Consider the following 22,643-nt stretch of genomic DNA (forward strand, 5'->3'; position numbering starts at 1 on the left):
CCAAAAGAGGTCTCTTACAGGAGCCGAATCTCTGTCCCATTCCAGGGCACTGACCAAGGCGAAAAAGCGGGCATGATACTGCCTGACGCTGGCCCTCCCTTGTCTCAGCCCATGCACCTCCTTCCGTGCAAGATCCACGTCAATACTTGATAAAAAACACCCATCCATCGCTTTAATAAAGGCATCTGCATTCTGGAGCGCCGGATCCTTATCTCTCCATAAATTGCGTAGCCATGCTTTAGCATCCCCATGCAAATGGGACATGATGAATCCCACTCTCTCTTGCTCATCTCTAAAGTCTTTATGCAGCAGTTGCAGTGCGCACAGTACGTCGGCTCTAAAGTTGGGATACTGTTGCAGGTTCCCATCGAAGTGAGAGACCAGCCCGCCTGTCCGTCTCGCCAACCCAATTCCCTCCTGCCGGGGTGTCTGCTTTGTCAGCACGTCTAACCTGACCTGGAGATCCCTGCAGGCGGCAGCTGCCTCCTCCTCTCTCTTCCTGGATGCGAGAGCCTCGGCATTCAGTTGTGCCACTGCTTTTCTGAGTTCCTCTATCTGCTGCTCAGCCGTCATGTCGTCTGCCGTTCGTGAGCTCGCTAGTAGGCACCTGTTTCTCTCCCCTCCTCGAGGCTGTAGATGCCCACAATCGTGAGACGGAGCTTACTGTCAGAGCTGCTTGAAGATCCTAGCTCACAGAGGATCACGCTAGCCAGCGATCATTAAGTAAAAGTCTTTATTGAATTACAGTTTCCATTCTCACGCTGCTGCGCGCAACTCTACGTCTAGTAGCTAGATCGGCGAAGCTCCGTCTGAGTCTCCGCCCCGTGTGCACCAACTTAATATCCTAGCCTTGCTCCACCTTTTCCGCCTGACTGTCCTCCTCTGGGTCCCTCTACCCCCCGGGGCTTCTTCCTTCCGGGATTCTTCTGACGCTGACCCGGACCCTCCTGCCTCCTTGCGCCGGGCTTTAGGACCTGGTTCCCTTTCGGGGCTGCTTACTGCGCCGCCTTCCTCTGCATTTGAACTTGGCGCGCGCGCCCAACCTTCCACTTTCCTCTTAACCGTTTCTTCGCTCCCCGATGGAGGTGTGGCCACTCCTGACTCATGCCCTCCCTCCTGTGGTGAGCTGCCAGCGCTTCCCCCCTGGCTCCCTTCCTCTTCCCTGCTTCCTGGCGGTGACGCTGGTCCCGATTTCCAGCTGCTCCCCCCTGAGTCCCCTCTGGCTCTATCTTCCTGGGGTGCCCCCCTAGACTCCCCCCTTGCCCTGGCCACTGGTGCTCCTTTCTGTGAATCCTCTGATTCACTGGAAAGACTAGGAGATCTCGGGTCGTCGTCATCACTCATCTTTTCTTCTGCCTCCTCCCCTTCGCTCTCTGTTTCCTCCCTTGCCCGTGCCTCTGCTCCTAAACCCCTGACACCACCTTTTCCTTCAAGGAGCTCAAGGTTGTGTGCATGGTTCTCAGCTTCCCATTTTTATCTTCTCAACAAACGTGTGAGGTAGTTTAGCCTGAGGGGCAGTGGGTGGCCCAAGGATACGCAATGAGTTTTATTGCTGATTGGGGATTTGAATCCTGGTCTCCCAGGTCAAATTCCAACATTTTAACAATTACCCTACCCTGGCTATAAGCAAGGATCTGTTGAGTGGGACCCCTAATATAACACCAGCACTAGAAGACTGTATCTTCAGTTCTGCATCTAGCTTTGGATGCCACATTTTAAGAAGGACATTGATAAGCTGGAGTGTGCCCACAGGCGAGCAATCAAGTTGGTGAGGTGTCCGGAAACTAAGCCCTACTGTTGAGAAAGCTGGGAATGTTTAGCCCAGAGGAGAAAATACGCAGTGGAGACATGATAGCCATCTTATAATACCTGGAGGCTGTCCTGCAAATGACAGAGGAGACTCACTCTGTGTTACATCAGAGGATAGGAATAGAACCCTGTGGTGGAAATGGCAGGGAGCAGATTCTGGCTAAACTTTAGGAGAAACTTGTTGACACAAGGGCTGTTGGGCTGTGGAAATGTCTATCTTGGAAATGTTGAATGGTTTCTTTAAATGTAAAGGTTCATCATTGTTCCACTCCATGTGTATGTCTTTAAGGGGCCAGAGCAAGGGCCAGAGCAAGATAACGAGACCCAGCTTTACAGCTGTGTAACATAGCAGGTGCTGCTGAGTTGTATTTGATTAAGGTGTGTCAGCATTTGGGTGGAGTATATAAGGAGCAGCACCTAGCTCTCCCATTACCCTGGGGGATGGGTTGGTGGTTGGGTCATGTTTGTTAATATATTTAGTGTTAATGGAGTTTTTGTTTTTCTTATTAAAACCTTCTTTAAGTTATTTTTGAGTCCTTTCTTTTTAATGCATGGTCTCCCCAGCAAGCTCTCTGCAGCGCTACCATACTGCAAAAAGCCAACATCTTTGGTTATGGGCCCAGCTGCTGAGTGGATGACTGCATATTTTTGGACTCTGAGAAAGGTTTGAAAACTCCTTCTCCTGTTAGCGTAGTTTTTGTGGGTCTGGAGAGTTCCAGAATGGTTGACCGGGTTCCTGAAGCTGAGAAGGCTCTGGTCTTCCCACAGCTAACAGATGAGAACTATAGTTTATGGTCTTTTCGGGTGGAGGCGCTTTTGACCTCTAGAGAAGTATGGACCTATGTAACTGATGACCCTCCTGACCCTGTAACTAATGCTTGGTCGAAAGGAGATGCAAAAGCCAGGGCGATAATTAATTTGGCAGTCAGCGACCAGCAAGTAGTCTATATAAGAAATAAGAAAACTGCCAAAGAAATGTGGGACAGTCTTGCAGCAGTGCATGTTAGAAAAGAGTCAGCGTCTGCATTGACGTTTTTCAAGCAGTTGTACCAGACGAAGTTGCAGCCTGGTGGTGATTTGGCAGCACACTTGAGACGTCTGGAGGCGATATGCGGCGAATTAATTCGAAGGGACATGGAGATACCTGATATTCAGTATGTTTTTATCATCCTTTGTTCCCTTAATGAGGACTTTGATGGTATAGCTAGCCAGATATCTGCCGTTCCACCAGCACAATTAACTGTGGAAGGGGTAACGGCAAGATTAATGGGCGAGTTGGATAGAAGGGAGGCTTGTGCCATAAGCACTCCTGTTTCCAGAAAGAATGAGGAACGCCATATGCAAACCTGTGGTGATACAACTGCATTTAAAGCTGCAACGCGTTGTTGGTTCTGCAATAAGCAAGGACATTTTGCAAGGGACTGCAGAGCCAAAAGAAAGAAAAGTACTCCCAAGCCTGTTTCTGTTCGTCAGTCACGGTCGTCAGCCCAGCAGCCGACATCGTACCGTAAAGACAGAAACGAGCCGCGAGCTTTTCACGCTCGGACTAAAGATCGTAAAAGAATTAAAGATGCCAAGTGGAAGTCTTTTGTTATCGACTCAGGAGCATCTCAGCACGTCTGCAATGATCGAAGCTTGTTTATTTCTTTCGAAGAGGAAATTGGTAATGTACATTTAGCCAATTCACAAGTCTTGCAGTCGCTTGGCAGGGGTACCGTTAAACTTGACTCTTTAAACATTACAATAGCGAACTGCATTTACTGCCCGCCAGTGGACAATTTATTGTCAGTAAGGTGCTTTGCCCGTCAAGGCATAACTGTGCGTTTCTTAAAGTCTATGTGTGAGTTTTTCGATGGGAACAAACGTCTATTGTATGCCCGGGAATCTGATGGTTTATATAGACTGTATTTTCGCACCTACTCCCAATCACATATAAATTGCAGAGCAGCACAGTCAAGCCAGGGGTTGAGGAATGTAAGGCCACATTCTGGGTGTGTCCACGAGGCGCACAGAATTCTGGGACACCTGAATTTTGCTGATGTAATTAAGACAAAGAATATTGTCGATGGCCTCAACTTAAAACCATGCAAATTCTTTATGCAGTGTCTATCCTGTTGCAAGAATAAGATTAAGGTTGCACGCAAGGGTAGGTGCTCAGATAGGAAAGTAACTGAGCCATTTGAGCGTGTACATTGTGATTTAGTTGGGCCACTCCCACCATCATTAGGAGGTTCTAAGTACTGGCTTACTCTCATAGACCAGTATAGTAGATATTGTTGGACTTATGCAATAGCTGAGAAGTCCCAAGCATTTGAGAAGTACAAGGTTTTTTGCAACTGGGTAAAAACACACTTTAACAAATCAATTAAGAACCTGTTTTCTGACCGGGGCGGGGAATTTGTTTCTGAGGATTTTGAGAAATTCCTGGAAGCGCAGGGGACTACTCATGAGTTATCTTGCCCCCGAAGTCCCTGGCAAAATGGGCTTGTTGAAGTTATGCAGCATGACCTGTAGGCAGGGGTTAAAACTTATCTGCACGATGCTAATCTGCCCAAAGTCTTTTGGGCTGAAGCGCTTAATGCGTTTTGTTATGTTAGAAATCGCAGTTATCATTCTGGTTTAGATGTCACCCCCTATGAGAAGTTGTTTAAAAAACGCCCTAATCTGAAATACCTACGTATTTGGGGTTCAGATGTAATTATGCATTATCCTGCTAAGCAGAAATTGGGGGAACGTAGTGTTCAGGGAAAATTAATGGGCTACCAGCAGGGGGCGTACAGAATTTACATACCAGCAACTGGCAAATTTCATATTACCAGAAGCATGATACAAACTGTAAATTGGAATGGGGTTGCTGTTTTCCAAGATACTGATGGTATAAATGATACTGAGGAAGAAGAGGAAGCAGCAGCAGCAGCAGGAGGAAATGGTGATTCTGAATTAATAGAAAAAGACAAAAAGCCTGTTGAATCTGATATTTTGTTTGATTTAAAGTCACAGGCATCTGAGGGGAGGTTAGATTCTCTTGAGTTTTCTGACCATGAGCTTAGCCTACAGGCACCTCTTCAGTCTGACAATGATAATTTACAACCTGAAACTAGTAGTTCACTGAGTCCCATTAAGTCTGAGGAGTCTGACTCTCCTTCCGGACTGAGACGTTCAGATAGAAAGAGGCAGAAACCACAACGATTTGCAGATGAACATTGTAATACTGTGTATGCCAATAAGGCGGTTTTTGAGCCAAAAAGCTACAATGATGTTCAGAATTTACCTAAGCACCAAGTTGTAAATTGGTATAAAGCTATGAACTCTGAGATAGCTTCTTTAAAAGAGCATAACACTTGGTCTCTTGTACCACAAACCCCAGATATGAGACTTATTGATTCAAAATGGGTTTATAGAGTTAAAATGAATGACAAAAATGAAGTTGTAAGGTACAAGGCTTTTTACTAAAGCACTTCCAAAGGTTACACATGAAAAACATGTACAAAGTATGCTTTATGTTTTTGTTCCACAATGATGAACCGCAGGGGAAATGTTGAATGGTTTCTTTAAATGTAAAGGTTCATCATTGTTCCACTCCATGTGTATGTCTTTAAGGGGCCAGAGCAAGGGCCAGAGCAAGATAACGAGACCCAGCTTTACAGCTGTGTAACATAGCAGGTGCTGCTGAGTTGTATTTGATTAAGGTGTGTCAGCATTTGGGTGGAGTATATAAGGAGCAGCACCTAGCTCTCCCATTACCCTGGGGGATGGGTTGGTGGTTGGGTCATGTTTGTTAATATATTTAGTGTTAATGGAGTTTTTGTTTTTCTTATTAAAACCTTCTTTAAGTTATTTTTGAGTCCTTTCTTTTTAATGCATGGTCTCCCCAGCAAGCTCTCTGCAGCGCTACCATACTGCAAAAAGCCAACAGGAAAGTGGTGAGCTCTCCTTTCATGGAGATATTTGAGGAGAGGCTGGATGACCATCTGTCAAGGAAACCTCAGGAAGGAAGAGTCCTCTTGTGCTTGCAGGCTTCCCATAGATATCTGGTTGTCCATTGCCTGTGAGAACAGGATGCTGTACTTGAAGGCCCACTGGTCTGATCCAGCAGGCGCTTCTGATGTTCTTATGTTCATCTAACAAAAAGGAGGATTTCTCTTATTGAGTTTCAAGGACCTTTCCTCCTCTCTTGTAGGGTTTCTTAGACCAGGGATGGTGAGAGGTGATTGCAACACTGCCACACCCTGAAAGGAGCCATGCTTGATTATCCTGTGTGTGTGTGTGTGTGTGTGTGTGTGTGTGTGTGTGTGTGTTCCCTTCAAAAACCAGTTTTGCCTGAACAAAGGCAGCTTCTTGGCATCAAACCAGGCAAAGTCATAGACTAGAAAGCTTGGCTGTTTGTAATTTCTTAGGCACATCTGAAGTCCAAAGTGCAGTCTGACATGGAACAGTACTTCAAAGGAGATTTAGCAATGTTATCACAAATGAGCAGCAACATTTTATTCCAAGCAGAGACTCTTTCAACATCGTTCCTCACATTACACCAGGGCTGCCAATTTTGGGGGGCCTGTGGGAACTTTTGGAATTCTGAGAGTGCTGTGGACACTGCCCCTGCCCTTTGGTCAATCCCTGGCCCCAGCACAAACAGAAGAAGGGCACACATACAGTCTTTCCATGGGGTCTGCGTAAAAGTTACATACAGAAGATTAAAACAATGGAGTCTCTTGAATTGTCGTCTTTTTGCTTTGGGTCCCAGCCAAACTACCATCAAATAAGGCTTAGATTGGTAGGCTGCACAGAAAAATAATCACAGATCTGGTGCTTGCCAGTAGCACAAAAGTATTGATCCAAGGCATAGATCAGTGTTTCCCAACCGGTGTTCCGCGGCACACGAGTGTGCCGTGAGACATCGGCTGGTGTGCCGCGAGATGCCTGGAGGGAGGCGGGCGAGTCGGGCGGTGAGAGGCGGGGCGGCGGCGAGGAGAGGCCGCGCCTCCTGCTGCTGCCTGGCGCTCCTCCTCGCAGCCGGCAGCGCTGCCTGGGCGCCTCCGCGCGACTCTGCCTCGCTGGGTTTGGTCTCCCAGCAGAGACGGGTCACACGCGCCCCTCCCTCCCTCCCTCCCTCAGCCTGCGCGGAGGGAGAGCCAGAGAGAGGCATCGCTCCTGCGCGGCGGGAGAGGGAGCAGCCGGAGCGATGCCCCAAACGAGCTGAATTCCGAGCGAGGGACTGAGGGGGGAGGGAAAAAACTTTCACTTTCGTGCGTCCCTCCCGGCGTGACGCTGCGCGCTGACGTCACGGGGCGGGGCTTTAATGGTGGTGTGCCGCGAGATTTTTTTTCAGTAGACAGGTGTGCCGTTGCCCAAAAAAGTTTGGGAAACACTGGCATAGATCCTCATGGATCTTAATAATTCAGTAGGCACATTTGAATGAAAGAAAGCCTTTTCAGTTCCTTCTAGGCTCTCTGTGAAAGTGACACAGGTCTCTGCTTTTTAGTGAATCTGAAAACACCTTGGAGAGCCTTATCAGTTTCACCAGTGTTGGGAAAACCTCTTCCACTAGCTCGCTCTCCCTGACACCACTGCTTCTGCTGCTCCAAGGAGAGGTGTGAGAAGCTTACTTCCAAAGGGTGTATTGGCCCATCAGTGTGGATTATGGGTAGGCAAACTAAGGCCCAGGGGCCAGATCTGGCCCAATTGCCTTCTAAATCTGGCCCACGGATGGTCCGGGAATCAGCGTGTTTTTATATGAGTAGAATGTGTGCTTTTATTTAAAATGAATCTCTGGGTTATTTGTGGGGCATGGGAATTTGTTCATTTCCCAGCCCCCCAAAAATATATAGTCCGCCCCCCACAAGGTCTGAGGGACAGTGGACTGGCCCCCTGCTGAAAAAGTCTGCTGACCCCTGGACTTCACCAGCCTTCCCTAACCAGGTGCCCTCTAGATGCTGTTTGACTCCAACTCGTACCAACCTCAGCCAATGGTGAATGGCTGGAGATTATAGGAGCTGAAGCCCCACAACATCTGGAGGGCCCTACATAAGCAGCTGCTGATGGCACGGCAGAGAGCAGGGAAAGGCACAACCCTGGGACATTCAGACACAGGCAAGTTGCCCTGGGACACCACGAAGAGGGAGCAGAATTCGCTGAGCAGTTGCCTGTTTTTGTTGCGACCACACATTTAAAGTAGGAAGCACCCCTGTGCGGCTGTGTGTTCATCTAACCCTGTATTATCTGTCCCAGGGCCCTGACCACTGGTCATGCTGGATGGGGCTGATGGGAATTGTAGTCCAAGTGCATCTTCATGGCACCATGCTGGATCCCCCTAATCTGTTCTGAAGGGCAGTGGCTTTCCAGGGCCCCCATTACTTCCTGCTGGTCCTTCCAACTGGATATACAATGGTACCTCTGGTTATGTACTTAATTCGTTCCAGAGGTCCGTTCTTAACCTGAAACTGTTCTTAACCTGAAGCACCACTTTAGCTAATGGGGCCTCCTGCTGCCACCGTGCCGCCAGAGCACGATTTCTGTTCTCATCCTGAAGCAAAGTTCTTAACCCAAGGTACTATTTCTGGGTTAGCGGAATCTGTAACCTGAAGCATATGTAACCCAAGGTACCACTGTACCAGGGATAGAAACTGGGCCCTTCCGAAAATGAAGCATTGTGTACTCTTCCACTGAGCAATGGCCCCTCCTGTAACCAGCACATACCCTTTGCTTCAAGATCCCAAGTGCTGCAGCTAGTGCCAAAGCTTGCATTTCTCATGCGCTTCTGAGAAACCCACATAAACTCTGGACCTACGGCTACATCAGAATGATTGCTGTAAAAGGCATGTTAGCAAGAAACATATAAATCAGATGAAGCCACGCGAAGGAGGCTCGGAGGGGGAGGTCCGCCAGTTTGCAAAACTTACGAAACATCCCGTTTGGCTGTCATGATGACGATGCGAAGGAAAGCCCATCCTCCAGATCCCAAGTAGAATATTAAGAGAGCCGGGACCACCTGGATCCATGGCAGCCCCAGGAACAGCCGGAAGACCACGAAGAGGAGAAGCAGAGCCGCCGAACGTAACATGCTGGCCTGGGGAGAAGAGAGAGGGAAGTTCCCTTTGGTGAGATGAAGAGCTCTTGCAGGCCCCCTTCTTATTGTACATTCAGGACTATTTGTGTTCAATTAATAATAATAATAATAATAATAATAATAATAATAATTATTATTATTATTATTATTATTATTATTATTATTATTTAGAAGACACTTGAAGGCCCTGTTCAGGGAAGTTTTTAACGTGTGACATTTTAATGTATTTTTAATCTTTGTTGGAAGCCGCCCAGAGTGGCTTGTGAGACCCAGCCAGATGGCTAGGGTACAAATAATAAATGAGGAGGAGGAGGAGGAGGATAGTAAGAGGGCTGTACCATCATGTTTTCAATGCAGCAAGCGCTGTGGGGTAGACTTACAGCTGCCCTTCCAACCAGTGTGTGCCCCGTAACCCTGCTGAAACCCTACAACTTTTCATGCCGCAAATGTTCCAGAGTTGTCCCCTTTTCATAACAAAAAGGCTCCTCCAGGCAGCAATAAAGCAATCATGTTTGAGAAAGCACTACAGAACAACTAATAAAGTGGAATGATGTTTGGACAGTCCGATATAATTCTTTAACTAATACACTATTATTGTACCAATGACATTTTGCAGACTATCCCCTACCCCAAACCAACAACAACCCAATGCCTAACTTGGATGAACCATCGCTTTCCAAACAGCTGGCCCTAAATGGCCACTCAGGTTGGCCACATCTGTCCACCTTTGCTAAACTGTGAACAAAGACTTTAAAGAATAACATTTATTTTTAAAAAGCCGAGGCCCAACTCACCAAAGGAAATCTGGGCTTGCAATCCTAGCTAATTCTTCTCCTGCACAAGGCAGCCTTCTACTTCAGCGACGTCTCTCTGCCTCTTTGCTTCACCTTCTCCCGACAGAGAGTATGCTATTTGGACCATAACCTAATGAGCAACAGGATAAACATGTACAGAAGTCCAAGGTTATTGATTATTTTCCCAGCCTGTTGTGCTTTGTGGTTTATCTATACCATATGACCTGGGAACGTGGAAGGGAATGTTATAAAAGTCAATTTCTGGTCTGTGATGATGATAAAGAAATCCATTCATTTGTTATAAAAGTCAGGTTTCCTGCAAGCCTTTCCTGGTTGCTCCCCTCAAACTTCTGCAAAGTAAGCGCTCCTCCACCCAAATGAGATCAATGCTGCCATTGACTCTGGCCACAGTTAGGGTGAGACTCTGGTATTGTGAAAGGTACAAGTTCAGGTCACTTAACATGGTTTAACTTGCTTGCTTGGCGTTCTCTGTTCATCAGTACCACGATATTTCTTTGAAATATTCACCAACACTAGCTGGACGCCCTCCAGATGGTTTAGACTACCATTTCAGCCATTTCTGATCATTGGCCATGCTGGCTGGGGCTGATGGGAGTAGTAGTCCAAAACAACTCTGGAGGGCACCAAGCTGAGCTACAGGAATTTTGGTATGATTGTTCAGGAGATGGTCCTACCATACAAGTTTGAAAACCATCTCAGTCCTAACTCCCTGCTCCCTCTCTTACAAAACTAGAATGTGGGGGGTCATCCCCTGACATTGAATGGCTGGAGGTTCAGGACAAGCCGGAAAAAACACTTCTTCATGCAGAGCATACTTCAGGGGTGTGGAACCTCAGGTCTGGGGCCCAAATGTGGCCCTTGAAACCTCTCCACCTGGCCCTTGGGACATTTCCAATGCCAGAACCTCTCCCCAGGCCACCCCCTTGACTGGATCTGCTTCGCACCCTTCCTAAGTGTATCTGCCTGGCTGAAATGTGCCATTGAATTCTGATAAAGGCTGGATGGGAGATAGATAGGGGTGTGTGCAGAAACTAGCCTACTTCACAAAGGTAACAATTACATCTGATACGCTCCCGACTTTTGGTTTTGGCTCTGCCCACCATGGCATCCAGCATCTGGCCATCCGCCCACAAGGACAGTGTTTCCCTAACCTGGGGAACTTCAGTAACATACAGACAAATTCAGGGTGGGCAGTTATAGTTGATTGGCAGGTTTAGTGCAATTGCAACAAACCCACTTTCCCAAAAGATTAGACTTCTTTTAGGTGAGGTAAGTGACAGGAAAATGCAGTGCAAAGTGCAGGATAACAGTAATAATTGATTTTTCCTGGTAGCAGCCTGGAAGGAGAAATGATCGTTAGTTAACTCTGCAAAATTTGTTTGGAAGCATGCACTTGTAGATGAACGAACACAACACTACAAAGTAGTCAGAGGTAACATTACCAGAAATAACTAGTCTCCCTGCATTTCTTCCATTAATTCACCACCAGAACCTTCTGCTCACTTTTCTTATTGGAGAGGTTATCCTGTTATCCTGAATTTTACCTTGATATTCTGGATTTTCATTATTTATATATCATGTCAATGACTCTTGCCAAGTATTTAAAGAAGGTTGTACTTAACTTTGCAAGTCTGCAAAGTTTGGCATTTATCTACACTGCATATTCTTTCCAAGGGAAGCAGGTGACGCTGTGGACGCAGAGCCTAGGACTTCCTGATCAGAAGGTTGGCGGTTCGAATCCCCGCGACGGAGTGAGCTCCCGTTGCTTGGTCCCTGCTCCTGCCAACCTAGCAGTTCGAAAGCACGTCAAAGTGCAAGTAGATAAATAGGTACCGCTCCGGTGGGAAGGTAAATGGTGTTTCCGTTCGCTGCTCTGGTTTGCCAGAAGCGGCTTAGTCCTGCTGGCCACATGACCTGGAAGCTGTATGCTGGCTCCCTTGGCCAGTAAAGCGAGATGAGCGCCACAACCCCAGAGTCGGTCACGACTGGGCCTAATGGTCAGGGGTCCCTTTACCTTTATATTCTTTCCAAAGTGTGTAATTGGAATGAAATGTCATTAAACAGCCAGTGCCGTCGATATGCCCCTTCCCACTGAGATCAAACAGGCGCCTTCACTGTGCTCTTTTCGGCACCTCCTAAAAACATTTTTGTTTAGACAAACCTACCCAGGAGCTTAGAAAGTTGAGGATGATTGTATAGTATTTCAACTTTTGTATGTTTTAAAGTATGGTTGTGAATTTATCTTGATGTTATTATCTTCTTAAAAACCACTTTGAAAGGGTTTTTTGTTTTTGATTTTAACAGTCAAGCGGAGTATAAATCTTATTAAATAAATATATAATAAGTACAAACATATCCAAACCAATGGCTTCAACTTACAAGAAAGGAGATTCCGACTAAACTTTCTGAAAATAAGCACTGTTCAACAGTGGAATGGACTCCCTCAGAAGGCGGTGAACTTTCCTTCATTGGAAGTTTTTGAGCAGAGGTTGGGCGGCCATTTGTCACGGACGTTTTAGTTCAGTTTATAGATTAATAGATAAATAAAATTCCTGCATTGAGGGGGGGTTGGGGTTGGGCTAGATGACCCTCAGGGTTCCCTTCCAACTTCAAGATTCTACGGTTCTATGCTCTGGTCATAGCCTCTGGTCATAGCCTCTGGTCATAGCTGTCAACTTTTCCCTTTTCTTGTGAGGAATCCTATTCGGAATAAGGGAATTTCCCTTAAAAAAAAGGGAACAGTTGACAGCTATGCCTCTGGCATGACAAGCATGCCCCTATTTTCAGCTCTGACAGTGTCCAGTGCCCCTATGAATGTGTGCATCTAGAAAGGCATGCCTGAAGCACCACAGGAAACAGGAACAACTCTTAGATGTCCGTAAAGCACCTCGGCTTCTGAAGGACTTGATTCTTCTCTGCAGGCACAGGCTCCAGCCCTGAACTCCAGACAAACCCTCCCTGGCCTTCAACCTATTCGTGCACATCATGCTCCCTTTTGATGTGACAGGGAGAAACAGGACGTTAGACAGGCAACAGGAAACGCATCAGCTATGCCGGTGGGGTTTGCGAGCCCTGAGATGACACTGCAGTTCGCAGGCTGTCCTCAAGCCAAGGGTTATTCAGCTAAAAAGCTGGCCAATGAGGAGGATGGGGATAGACGAATCTGACCCCCTCTGCTCTTCGTTTGCTGGTCTTGGGTGGCAAGTCAACAAAATGGATCCTGGTTTTTGCTGAAGCCTGGGCAGAAGGTTAAATACAACTCCCTGGCTGGGCTCTTAATGCCATCCTGCAGCAGGGAGCCCACTAGACTGGACTCAAGGGAACCCTGCAGAGTTCGTTCATTGTGTCTTGATGATTCAAAACACAGAGGACAAGTCAATTAGCCCCTTTTTTTCAGAAAAAGAACAATTTTAAAAATCCTGCCAAAAAATTCTGTGTGTGTTTTTAAAGACGACCACAGAATCTGTACATCAGCAGTGCTATTGTAATTGTTCAGAATTATACAATTTGGAGAGACATCTAGTTTGATTTCCTTCAGAAGCTGCTCACACTTTGGGCCAAATTAAGCTAGGTGTTTCTTTCACAATTTGGAGTTGTGTGAGTGGCTTATTCAGCGTAAAGAGCAGGAAGGGGTGTGCTCTTCGGAATCCCTCACTAAAAGTGGGGAGGGTTTCCCCCATCATTTTGAGCAGGGATTCCCATGCAGGTTCACTCGGAAACTTCTGCTAATACGATAGGGAAAACCTCTGTTTTCACAGAGTCTAAAACACCTTCCTGAAATAAGAAGAGGTTTGCATAGATCCCATCCAACCAACCAACCAACCAATCAATCAATCAATCAGGATTTAACCTGTGCTTATCAGCCTAAATTTGCCAGCTGAAATCTACATCTATACACTATAAATCAGCAGACAAACTACTTTCCAAAATATACAGCACTGTAGATGAATCACTTACATCCCCAGGTCACTGCAAGCAGCTCTTGAGCTCCCTCCTGCCTTCCTCTCCTCCAGCCTCCTGTCTCTGTTTCTCCACCTCTTCACAGTTCCACCCTTATCTAGCCTTCCTTCCCTCCCAGAGGGCAGAGTCATCCCCACCTACGCCTAGTAGCTATCTGGGCTTCAATCAAACCTCCAAAAACAGGTGCAGCAGCTTCTCCCTCGCCATGTGAACGGCACACCGGTTGCACTATCCCCCTCTGGCCTCACAGGATGCATCTAGCTCAGGGGTCTGCAACTTTTAAGACAAAAAGAGCCACTTGGACCGAAGAAAAAAAAACTGGGAGCCACAAAACCATTGCAACATTTAAAACAGCGGGGAGTGTCGGGGCACACAATGCGCCTCCTCCCCTCGCTAGTATCCGCCCCAGACCTGCGGCAAAGGTGTAAAAGAGCCACATGCAGCTCCGGAGCCACGGGTTGCTGACCCCTGATCTAGCCCCATAATGTCCACACTGACCAGCAGAGGCTCTCCAGGGTTTCAGACTGTCAAAATTCCCAGCCCTACCTGGGCGTGCCAGGGATTGAGCCTAGGACCATTTGCATGGAAGGCAGGTGCTCTTACACTGAGCTATGGTTCTTGCCCAACAGGAAGGGTTCAATCTGCTATTCAACTACCCTTTGAGCCATTTGATAAAGGGAAACAAGTTTATTAAGCAGTCAAAGTGGGAACCCAGGAACTGGAAAGCAGAGCTCCTCTTACTCAACACTTGAGTTCACCATGGCTTATTATTGTGATGTAACACTGCTGCTTCTTACTCACTGTTACAAACCTGACAGTCTTGATTCCTTTGACTGGACCTGTCACCAAGCAACCAATGAGCAAGCATGGACTTGGCAAAAAGCATGTTCATGCCCCCAAATGATATTTTCCTTTAAAGCAGGAGAGTATCAGGTTTCATTTGGGAGACAGACAGATTTATGGGAATTGTTGATCAGGAGTCAAGCTGGATGAAAGGCATGTGGTGTGAGATGTGCGCATGCTTTGAGCATCTGAGGCAAGTTTAGTGGTTTTGCTACCTGTTAGACTTGCTTCCACTGTATTCCACTTGTACATTTCTAATGAGAGACACACTATGAACACAAGGGAACCTCCCAGTGTTCTCTGCACTAGTGCAGAGGTGGGAGACTGTGGCACTCCAGATGTTGCTGGACCACAAAATCACCACCCCTGTCCTATTGCCACACCAGCATGTTGTGCTCACTCCACATTTCTAAGCAGTCAGAAGTTCCAGGGATGCAGCACTTTTCAGGCTTGGCTCCCCTCAGAAGGTTGTTGCTGGAGGCTTAGTGCCATTTTGTAGCATTAATGTTTATTTACAAATATGTAGGCTGAGCACTCTAACAAAATGTGAAAGGGCCATCATGTGCTTTGAACACAGTCCCTGGCATCTCCAGGTAAGGCTGGGAGAGAACCCTTTCTAAAGCCTTGGAGAGCTACTGCCAGTCAGTGTAGGCGATACAGAGCTGGATGGACCAATGGCCTGGCTCTGTATAAGGCAGCTTCCTGTGTTTGTAATAGCTTTGCACAACAGTCACTCACAAACACAGCCTTCCTTTTTAGCCTTTTAGCTGTGCTTCCTTTTTCCCTCAAATACTGCATGTTCTTTTGACGCATACATATCATTTAAATAACCAGGACTTGCCTTTCCCCCAACCTTTCCATTGTGGACTTTCAAAACCTTTGCAAAGCAGAAGCCGATGATTAGACTCCTGATCCAGAGATGCAAAGCCCTGCACCATCTACGACAATGGTGAGCCTATCACAGTCCTGGTTGCCAGGGTGAAATATGGGCAAAGAAAGCTGCTTTGTGCCAAGTCAGACCAGGAGGGTTCAGCGCCAAATTGGTGCCACCGCTGGCTGGGGCTGACAGCAGTTCTTGCCCAAATCCTCTGCAGGGCACTGCGTTGGGGAAGACTGGTCTCCCCTGACTAGCAGAGGTGGTGGGGTATTTCACCACTGCCTGCTAAGAAGCACTCTCCTTCTTCCAGTATTATTCTCCTTCCAGTATTACAGTGGTACCTTGCTTTTCAAACTTAATCTGTTCTGGATGTCGATTCCAAAACCAAAGCGTTCCAAAACCAAGGCGCGCTTCCCCATAGAAAGTAATGCAAAACGGATTAATCCATTCTAGACTTCTAAAAGCAACCCCTAAAACAGCAATTTAACATTAATTTTGCTATCTAACAAGACCATTGATCCATAAAATGAAAGCAATAACCAATGTACTGTACAATAAAATAAATAAGACAGTATTGTAGATGATAAAAATTAAAATAATAATAATTCTTACTTACACTGATGATAGTCATTGTTTGGAGGGGGGTGCTTTTATGCTTTTCTGCAGTCACACAATCAATCAATCAATCAATCAATCAATAGCTGAACTGGGTTCCGCACAGTCATAAAAACAAATTTACCGAAAAAGCCTCAAAAACAAAAACACAAAATAAATAGCAAAAACAAAAGCACCAAACTTAATCTGTTCCAGAAGTTAGTTTGACTTCCGAAATGTTCGAAAACCAAGGCGCAGCTTCTGATTGGTGCAGGTACCCCAGAAACAATAACTGACAGCCGCATCAGACGTTCGGCCTCCAAAAACGTTCGAAAACCGAACACTTACTTCTGGGTTTTCCGCATTTGGGAACCAAGGCGTTTGAGTATCAAGGCATTTGAGAACCAAGGTATCACTGTACACGGCTTTGAAAATAACAACAATACACAGATACACTTATCTTTCACAGTCCACCACCAACCAGTGATTTCCTTATGGCTGCCCTTTACATCTATATCTATCTATATATCTATATCTATCTATCTATCTATCTATCTATCTATCTATCTATCTATACACACACACACACACACACACACACACTGGAGTGAAAAGGACACCTTACGCTTGGAAAGGTGTGGTGATGCTCAAAAGGCACCTTAATGTTCAAAAAGCATTTACCTGGAGGCCAGGTGAGTAGAAGATCTGGGCCTCAGAGATAAGAACGGGGTCAGGAATGTGGAGGGGCCTCCTCAAAATCTCCACCCACCCCCAGACCTAGGTCTGAATGAGGCAATGTCCTGATCTCTTTAAGGTAATTTCTGTGCCACAGGAGAAGCACACACCACACACTCAGTGAAATTGTTGGGCTTTCAATTTCTGGCGGGTTTTGTGGTCATGCTGCGGAGAGTGAATCCCATAGTATCCTGGAGGAACTCTCTGCAGGTTAGCACAGCAAAAACTGCAATTTATCCCCCATCCCTTTCAATAAGAAATATTACACACATGCTGCCTTGGTTGCTTGAGAAAACAGGTGATTGCAGCAGGGAACTCTGGGATGGGGGAGGATTCTCACACATATCAAATTATCTTTTTTAGAAGAAGACGACGACAAAGCCTTAGTATTATCTGTTCATCTTATGTTTAGAGCCATCCTTACTTCCCCCACCACCCAAAGAAACATTAAAACACCAGCTCCTAAGAATGGACTTAAAAATATCCACCACACTCATTCCTGAAATATGAGCCTTAAATTCTGAGAAGTCCTTTTCAGTGATATAAAACCAACATACAATTAAACATCCCAAGTGGTAGCTCCCTCACCCCTCTACTCCATTTTACTCCACTCTCGTTATCTGCAAAGGAATAATAGAGTACCAGCTTCACCCAGGAGGAGCTAAGCTTAAAGTCCTCCCAGCTACACAGCAACCCACTGATGCTATTACGAAAAATAATGGGAAAGGAAGAAAGGGAGCAACGATAATAGGCAAGCCTGCTTTTATAAGCCTCGTTAGACATAAACCAGACACAAGAAGAGGCTGTGAAGAATGCACTCCTAGCAAGGTCTACTCAGAAGCAAGACCCGTTGAATCTAATGGCGCTTGCTCACAGGTAAGTGGAGGTAGGACTGCAGACTGAATTAGGGCGTCCGCAGCATTAAACCAAACGAAAGCATAGCTGGGGCCTGACAGCTAGGAAACGAAGGATATTATTATATATTATTACGCGCACACAAAGGAGAAAATAAGGTCAATGGCCCCGCTTCTACACCCACTCCCCAAACAGAAAGTGGGGGGGAGAGGCAGCTTTTTTTATAGGCATCTTTGCACAATAGCCCCCTTTCCTTAACACACACACACAAGTTGCGGGGGGGGGTCCTGTATCCACCCGGCTTTAGAATGAGCAGCAGCATCCTGGGACGTACCCCCTGACAAAAGGCTCCCCTCTCTTTCCAGCCCCCACCCCCGACGTAGCGCTCTGTGATGCTGCAGCGCTATAGACACTGACACAGCAGCAACCCACCTCTCTCTGCTATCCTACGGAGCTCTGTGGCTACTGAGTGTCACAACACCGCATCCTCCTCGCGGGGCAGAGGATGCGGGTCCAGCAGTAACAGCTGGTTCAGCAGCTGTCAGAAGGGCAGGATCTTGTCTTCTCCTGCCTCCTCCTCCTCCTCCTCCTCTTGCAAAGGCTCTCCTGATCAGCCCAGCGGCTGCGGCTCCTCCTGGCTTTGGCACTTCCTTCCTCCTCCCTTTTCCACCTGCACTGCCCTCCCTCCCGCATGAGAATTGCAAGCGGGAGGAGAAAAGGAAGAAACCAAACGGCAGCAACAGCAGCTAGTCACTGATGCTGCAGGAGCTCTGGCAAAAGGGGGTCCTGCAGGGGGCGAGAGAGAGCAGCGCTCTGCCGCAATGCACCGCGGGATTTGTAGTCTTTCTTGCGCTCCGCAGCCTTGCACGTGGGTGGGGAAGGTCTGTGTGCTTTGACTTTCTTCCTTTCTTTACTCTTGCACTGCTTTTTCCTTCTCTCTTTCTCTCCCACTACCTAGCTCGGTTTCCTCCTGTCCCAGCCCCTGGTCCTATGGCAATGGCCCTACCACCGCACGTTAAAACGATCCCAAGCAGTTTCACATATTTATTTTGTTTTTTGAGTAAAAGCTTCAGACAGCAAAGCAAGAGCTGGGAGTTTGCAAAAGAAGTTTCAAAGGAGAAGCGAAGAGGCTCGCGGTGTCCCCGCGCGCGCCTTGCAGAGTCGGTGGCCTTAAGACGCCTTTGCAAAGGGACAACTGGCGACAGGGAAAAGTACGGCTCTGTAATCAGATCAAGAGCTCAGCCGAGCCGCAACTGGTGGAGGGAGGGAGGGCAAAAAGAGGACGGGCAGGATCATCCCTCGCTACCTAGCAGGCTCTGTGGCGCAATGGATAGCGCATTGGACTTCTAGACTAATGACTGGGTGAAGTCATTCAAAGGTTGTGGGTTCGAGTCCCACCAGAGTCGCGTTTTGCTGCGCTTCCTTCAACTCAAAACTTTAAAAGAAGTAAAAATAAACAAATAACACGACCAACTCCTCTGGGGGACAAAGTTGACTACATAAAAGTTTTGTTAAAATATTTTTAAAAATCTATTTCTTCATTTTATTTTGTTATACCTTTTTTTTTTTAACAACATGCCAATATTTCGCATCAGTCGTAGCTGGAGACTCAAGTTGAAACCTGTAAGCGTGCTTAACTAAGAACTCACTTCTGGGTAGAGGCTTGCAAGGTGACTTCCAGAGTGTCACAAAGTGGATTTGGTGCTCTTGCGCAGCAAACTCACTGCCCACCCCCCCCAACAAACAGCACCATGGATATTATTATTTTTTTGCAGTAAGGAAAGTCATGGTTGCTGAATTGCAGAGTTGGAAGGGAGGGTCATCTGGTCAAATATCCTGCAAAGCATCCTGCTCACAGTTATCTCTGGGTGGGCTCGAACCACCAACCTTCTACATAAGAGCTAGAAGCATTAACCCACAGTGCCACAGGCGCCACACATGCTTAGGTGAAGTAGTTGCATAACTTCCCCTCAAGCAAATCGGAACGAGTGCTTGATGAACAGGACATATGGTACAGCCCTAAGGTTTCACCTGTAAATTAGGATGAGTATTTTTATTAACTGATTAACTGACAGATTAAGGCTGCAATCCCTAAGCCCATTTACCTGGGAGTAAGCCTGATTGAAATCTCATGGACTTCTGAGTAGAAATGGGGCACTTCCAGACTGTCACTATTTTGGGGTGGGATTCAAACACACAGCTGCAAATTCAGGTTGTGCAGTTAGTCAACCGGGAGATCTTCGGCATCAAACTTGCTTCACATAAAAAAATCCAGCATGGGTGTAGCTTGGCTTTATTGGGGGGGGGGGGAGGCTTTATGTTAGTGGGGGAAGAACCGAGTTATCTGTGATGCATTTGGTCAGGTAAGTATTTTTATTTATTTACTTGATTTATGGGGGGAACAGGTGCCCCACCCCCACCCTCCTTGGCTATGCCCATGGGATCCAGACATTGCAGTGGGGATAGCGATAGAGGAAATGTACCAAAAAATTCAGGATGACACCTCCTTTGGTGCAACATCATCTAACCTCCCTGCAAGCAAATCAGGATGAATGCTCATTAAGGGCTCTTCCATACTGGGCCAGTCTATAACTGGGCTTAATGTGGATCTCTAGAGTCCCTATGCTTTGAAAATCCAAATAGGAGAGTTGTACTGACTGCATAGGGAATCTCTGGGTTTAGGGAGAAGAAAGTGTGGGGGCGGAACTAATAGGTAGGGGGAAACACGTTGATAACAGTATAGCGACATATGCCCGATGTTAATTAGGCTGGGAATTCTAAAGTCTAAGGACTGAAAGACTGACACATGGTCCTTGTAAAAAGACAAGCTCAGTTTAGCAATGGAGTTGAGATAGGCTTAGTACAGTTTACTTGAATAATTCCCCTTCTTCTGTTTCACAGCTGGGATTAGTAATGTTTGCTGAGGAAGCCAGAAGCCAAAACTTTAACTAAGCAGTCATAAACCTATTTCTGTGTGGTCATTCATTTATTTGCAAATATTATAATTTAGTGTTCTTTGACAGTATCTTTTTAGTATCTAAATCCTGCTTGATTGCTTTATTGTTGCTTACAAGAGGTAGATGTGACTAACTGGGAAACATTTCATTAATTGCTGTGTTGTTCTAATGAGATTGCTTTACTGTATATTTTCTTATGGTTGTTTATGTTTCAATGGGATCATTTACAACTGTATTTTAATTAGGAATATTTATATTTTAATATCTGTGCGCTGGTTTTCATATTTTGCTTAGAAATCTACCTTAGAATTAAGTAGTATATAAATTATTATATTATGTCATTCTTACTGTACACCAAAAGCCTTTTTGCCCTTTCTGGGGCAGCTTAAGCAAGCAAATCTGACTTCAGGTTGGCCCAGTATACCTGAAGGAGCATCTCCACCCACATCGTTCTGCCCGGACACTGAGGTCCAGTGCCGAGGGCCTTCTGGCAGTTCTCTCATTGTGAGAAGCAAAGCTACAGGGAACCAGGCAGAGGGCCTTCTTGGTGGTGGCGCCCGCCCTGTGGAACACCTTCCCATCAGATGTCAAAGTGATAAACAACTACCTGACATTTAGAAGACACCTGAAGGCAGCCCTGTTCAGAGAAGTTTTTAATGTGTGACATTTTAGTGTATTTTTTGTCTTTGTTGGAAGCCGCCCAGAGTGGCTGGGGAAACCCAGCCAGATGGGCGGGGTACAAATAATAAATTATTATTATTATTATTATTATTGGTCATACCTTTTTTTAAAAAGGGAGGAACTTAAGTCTTTAAATGGGATGCTTGTTTGTTTGTTTAATAGAGGATTTGTACTCACCATTCCGTCTGCAGAAACCAGCTTGCTGTACTACAGAAGTAACATGCCAGTGGCCCCCAACCCTTTGGGGCCCAAGGGACACATCTGGAAAGCTAAGAAACTATTGTGGGCATCACAAGCTCCCCATTTAACAAGAGAAAAGCTAGCAATGCTCAGAATGCACCCAAAACAGGCAAAACACGTACATGGTTTCTATGCCAGACAAATAAAACAGAGGCAAACAATGCAGGCAACCCACAACCAATCAAAAGTGAGAGCTGCCAATATTCTTACTTAAAATTAAAATGGGGAGTGGCAGAGTTGAGGCAAGTTGCAGGGCTGCTAACCTGAATAAAATATTGGGGGGCCCAAGTAAGCCCCACCCCACATAATTGATCACATGGTGTGGCACGCACACACTATTTGAATGGCAATGCCCATGAACTTTTGGGGGTCCTGACCCCCTCAAATATTTTATTGGGGCCCCCTGAAGACCATGTTGCCCATAGGCACAATATTGTGTAGAAATTTATCATTTTCAATCGTGCATAATCTTCGCCGCCCCTTCTCCAGAAAAGGAAAATGGATGTGTGATAGGAATTTTATGGTCTTAGATATATGGCAACGTTCATAACCACACGTACATAGATCAGCACAGGAAAGCCAACCTGGAACCATGATGATTCCTAAACTGAGCAAATGTTTCTCTGCAAGGTTAAACTGGAAAAGCCTCCCCATTGTCTCTTTCCTCACAAATCCTGTCTCAAGGATATGTCTGTTTGAATAAGGTGTGAGCCTGTGACCTGGCCCAGGAAATAAGTATGTTACCACTACAAAAGAATGGCCAGGCTCCCCAGGCAATCCAATCAAGTAACTTGCCAGACAGGAGATAAACTGTGACAGGAGAAAAACAACATTTAAATTTCTGTGATGTAGGTGGGATGTATCTGAGGGGTGGTCTTAGGTTACACCCCTTCTGTGATGTATGCATAATGTTTCTGGGGGTGGTCTTGATCTAGAGGATGGGAATTTCAAAAGTCTTTATAAGCCCTGGCACAGCAATTTTGAGGGGTCCTCTTCTTCTCCTGCGTGTGAGGGGAGTACCCTGTTGCAACAGATCAATAAAGATCAGGCTTACTAGCTGCTTTGCTTCTCAATATTCTCTGGTTGGCCTCTGTTATTTTCTCCTACCAATAGGGAACCTATGTAAGGTCTCTATATGGGCTCTTGGATACCCCATAAGGGAAAAGGGCATATTTTTATTTACAACAGATGTTACATGTCACATTTTAGAAGGA

The 22,643-nt window shown here is 46.2% G+C and overlaps 1 protein-coding gene and 2 long non-coding RNA genes across 4 annotated transcripts in view; 2 read left to right on the top strand and 1 right to left on the bottom strand.

The window, feature by feature from the left end:
- Positions 1-18,295, bottom strand: part of SLC27A4 (solute carrier family 27 member 4) — a 49,300-nt gene extending 31,005 nt beyond the window's left edge. Inside the window, exons 1-3 of one of the 2 annotated variants that reach the window (XM_083485862.1) lie at positions 17,984-18,295; positions 9,667-9,796; positions 8,706-8,872 (exon numbers count right to left, since the gene is read on the bottom strand). In XM_083485862.1, coding sequence (XP_083341988.1) covers positions 8,706-8,866 — 161 coding nt within the window. In that variant the 5' untranslated portion in view covers positions 8,867-8,872; positions 9,667-9,796; positions 17,984-18,295. Of the gene's footprint in view, positions 1-8,705; positions 8,873-9,666; positions 9,797-13,644; positions 13,882-17,983 lie in introns of those variants that run through there. The other variant, XM_083485863.1, reaches the window with a different exon arrangement.
- The window catches only part of LOC310698651, a 77,144-nt gene that overhangs the window by 11,768 nt on the left and 42,733 nt on the right, over positions 1-22,643 (top strand). The gene's annotated exons all lie outside the window — the stretch shown is intronic.
- Positions 16,730-19,287, top strand: LOC310698677. The gene is made up of 2 exons (XR_014521691.1): positions 16,730-17,572; positions 18,619-19,287. It is a non-coding gene; the product is annotated as an uncharacterized lncRNA (long non-coding RNA).

This window comes from Podarcis liolepis, assembly GCF_965112155.1.
Source record: "Podarcis liolepis genome assembly, chromosome: Z".
NCBI classification, from domain to species: Eukaryota; Metazoa; Chordata; class Lepidosauria; order Squamata; family Lacertidae; genus Podarcis; species Podarcis liolepis.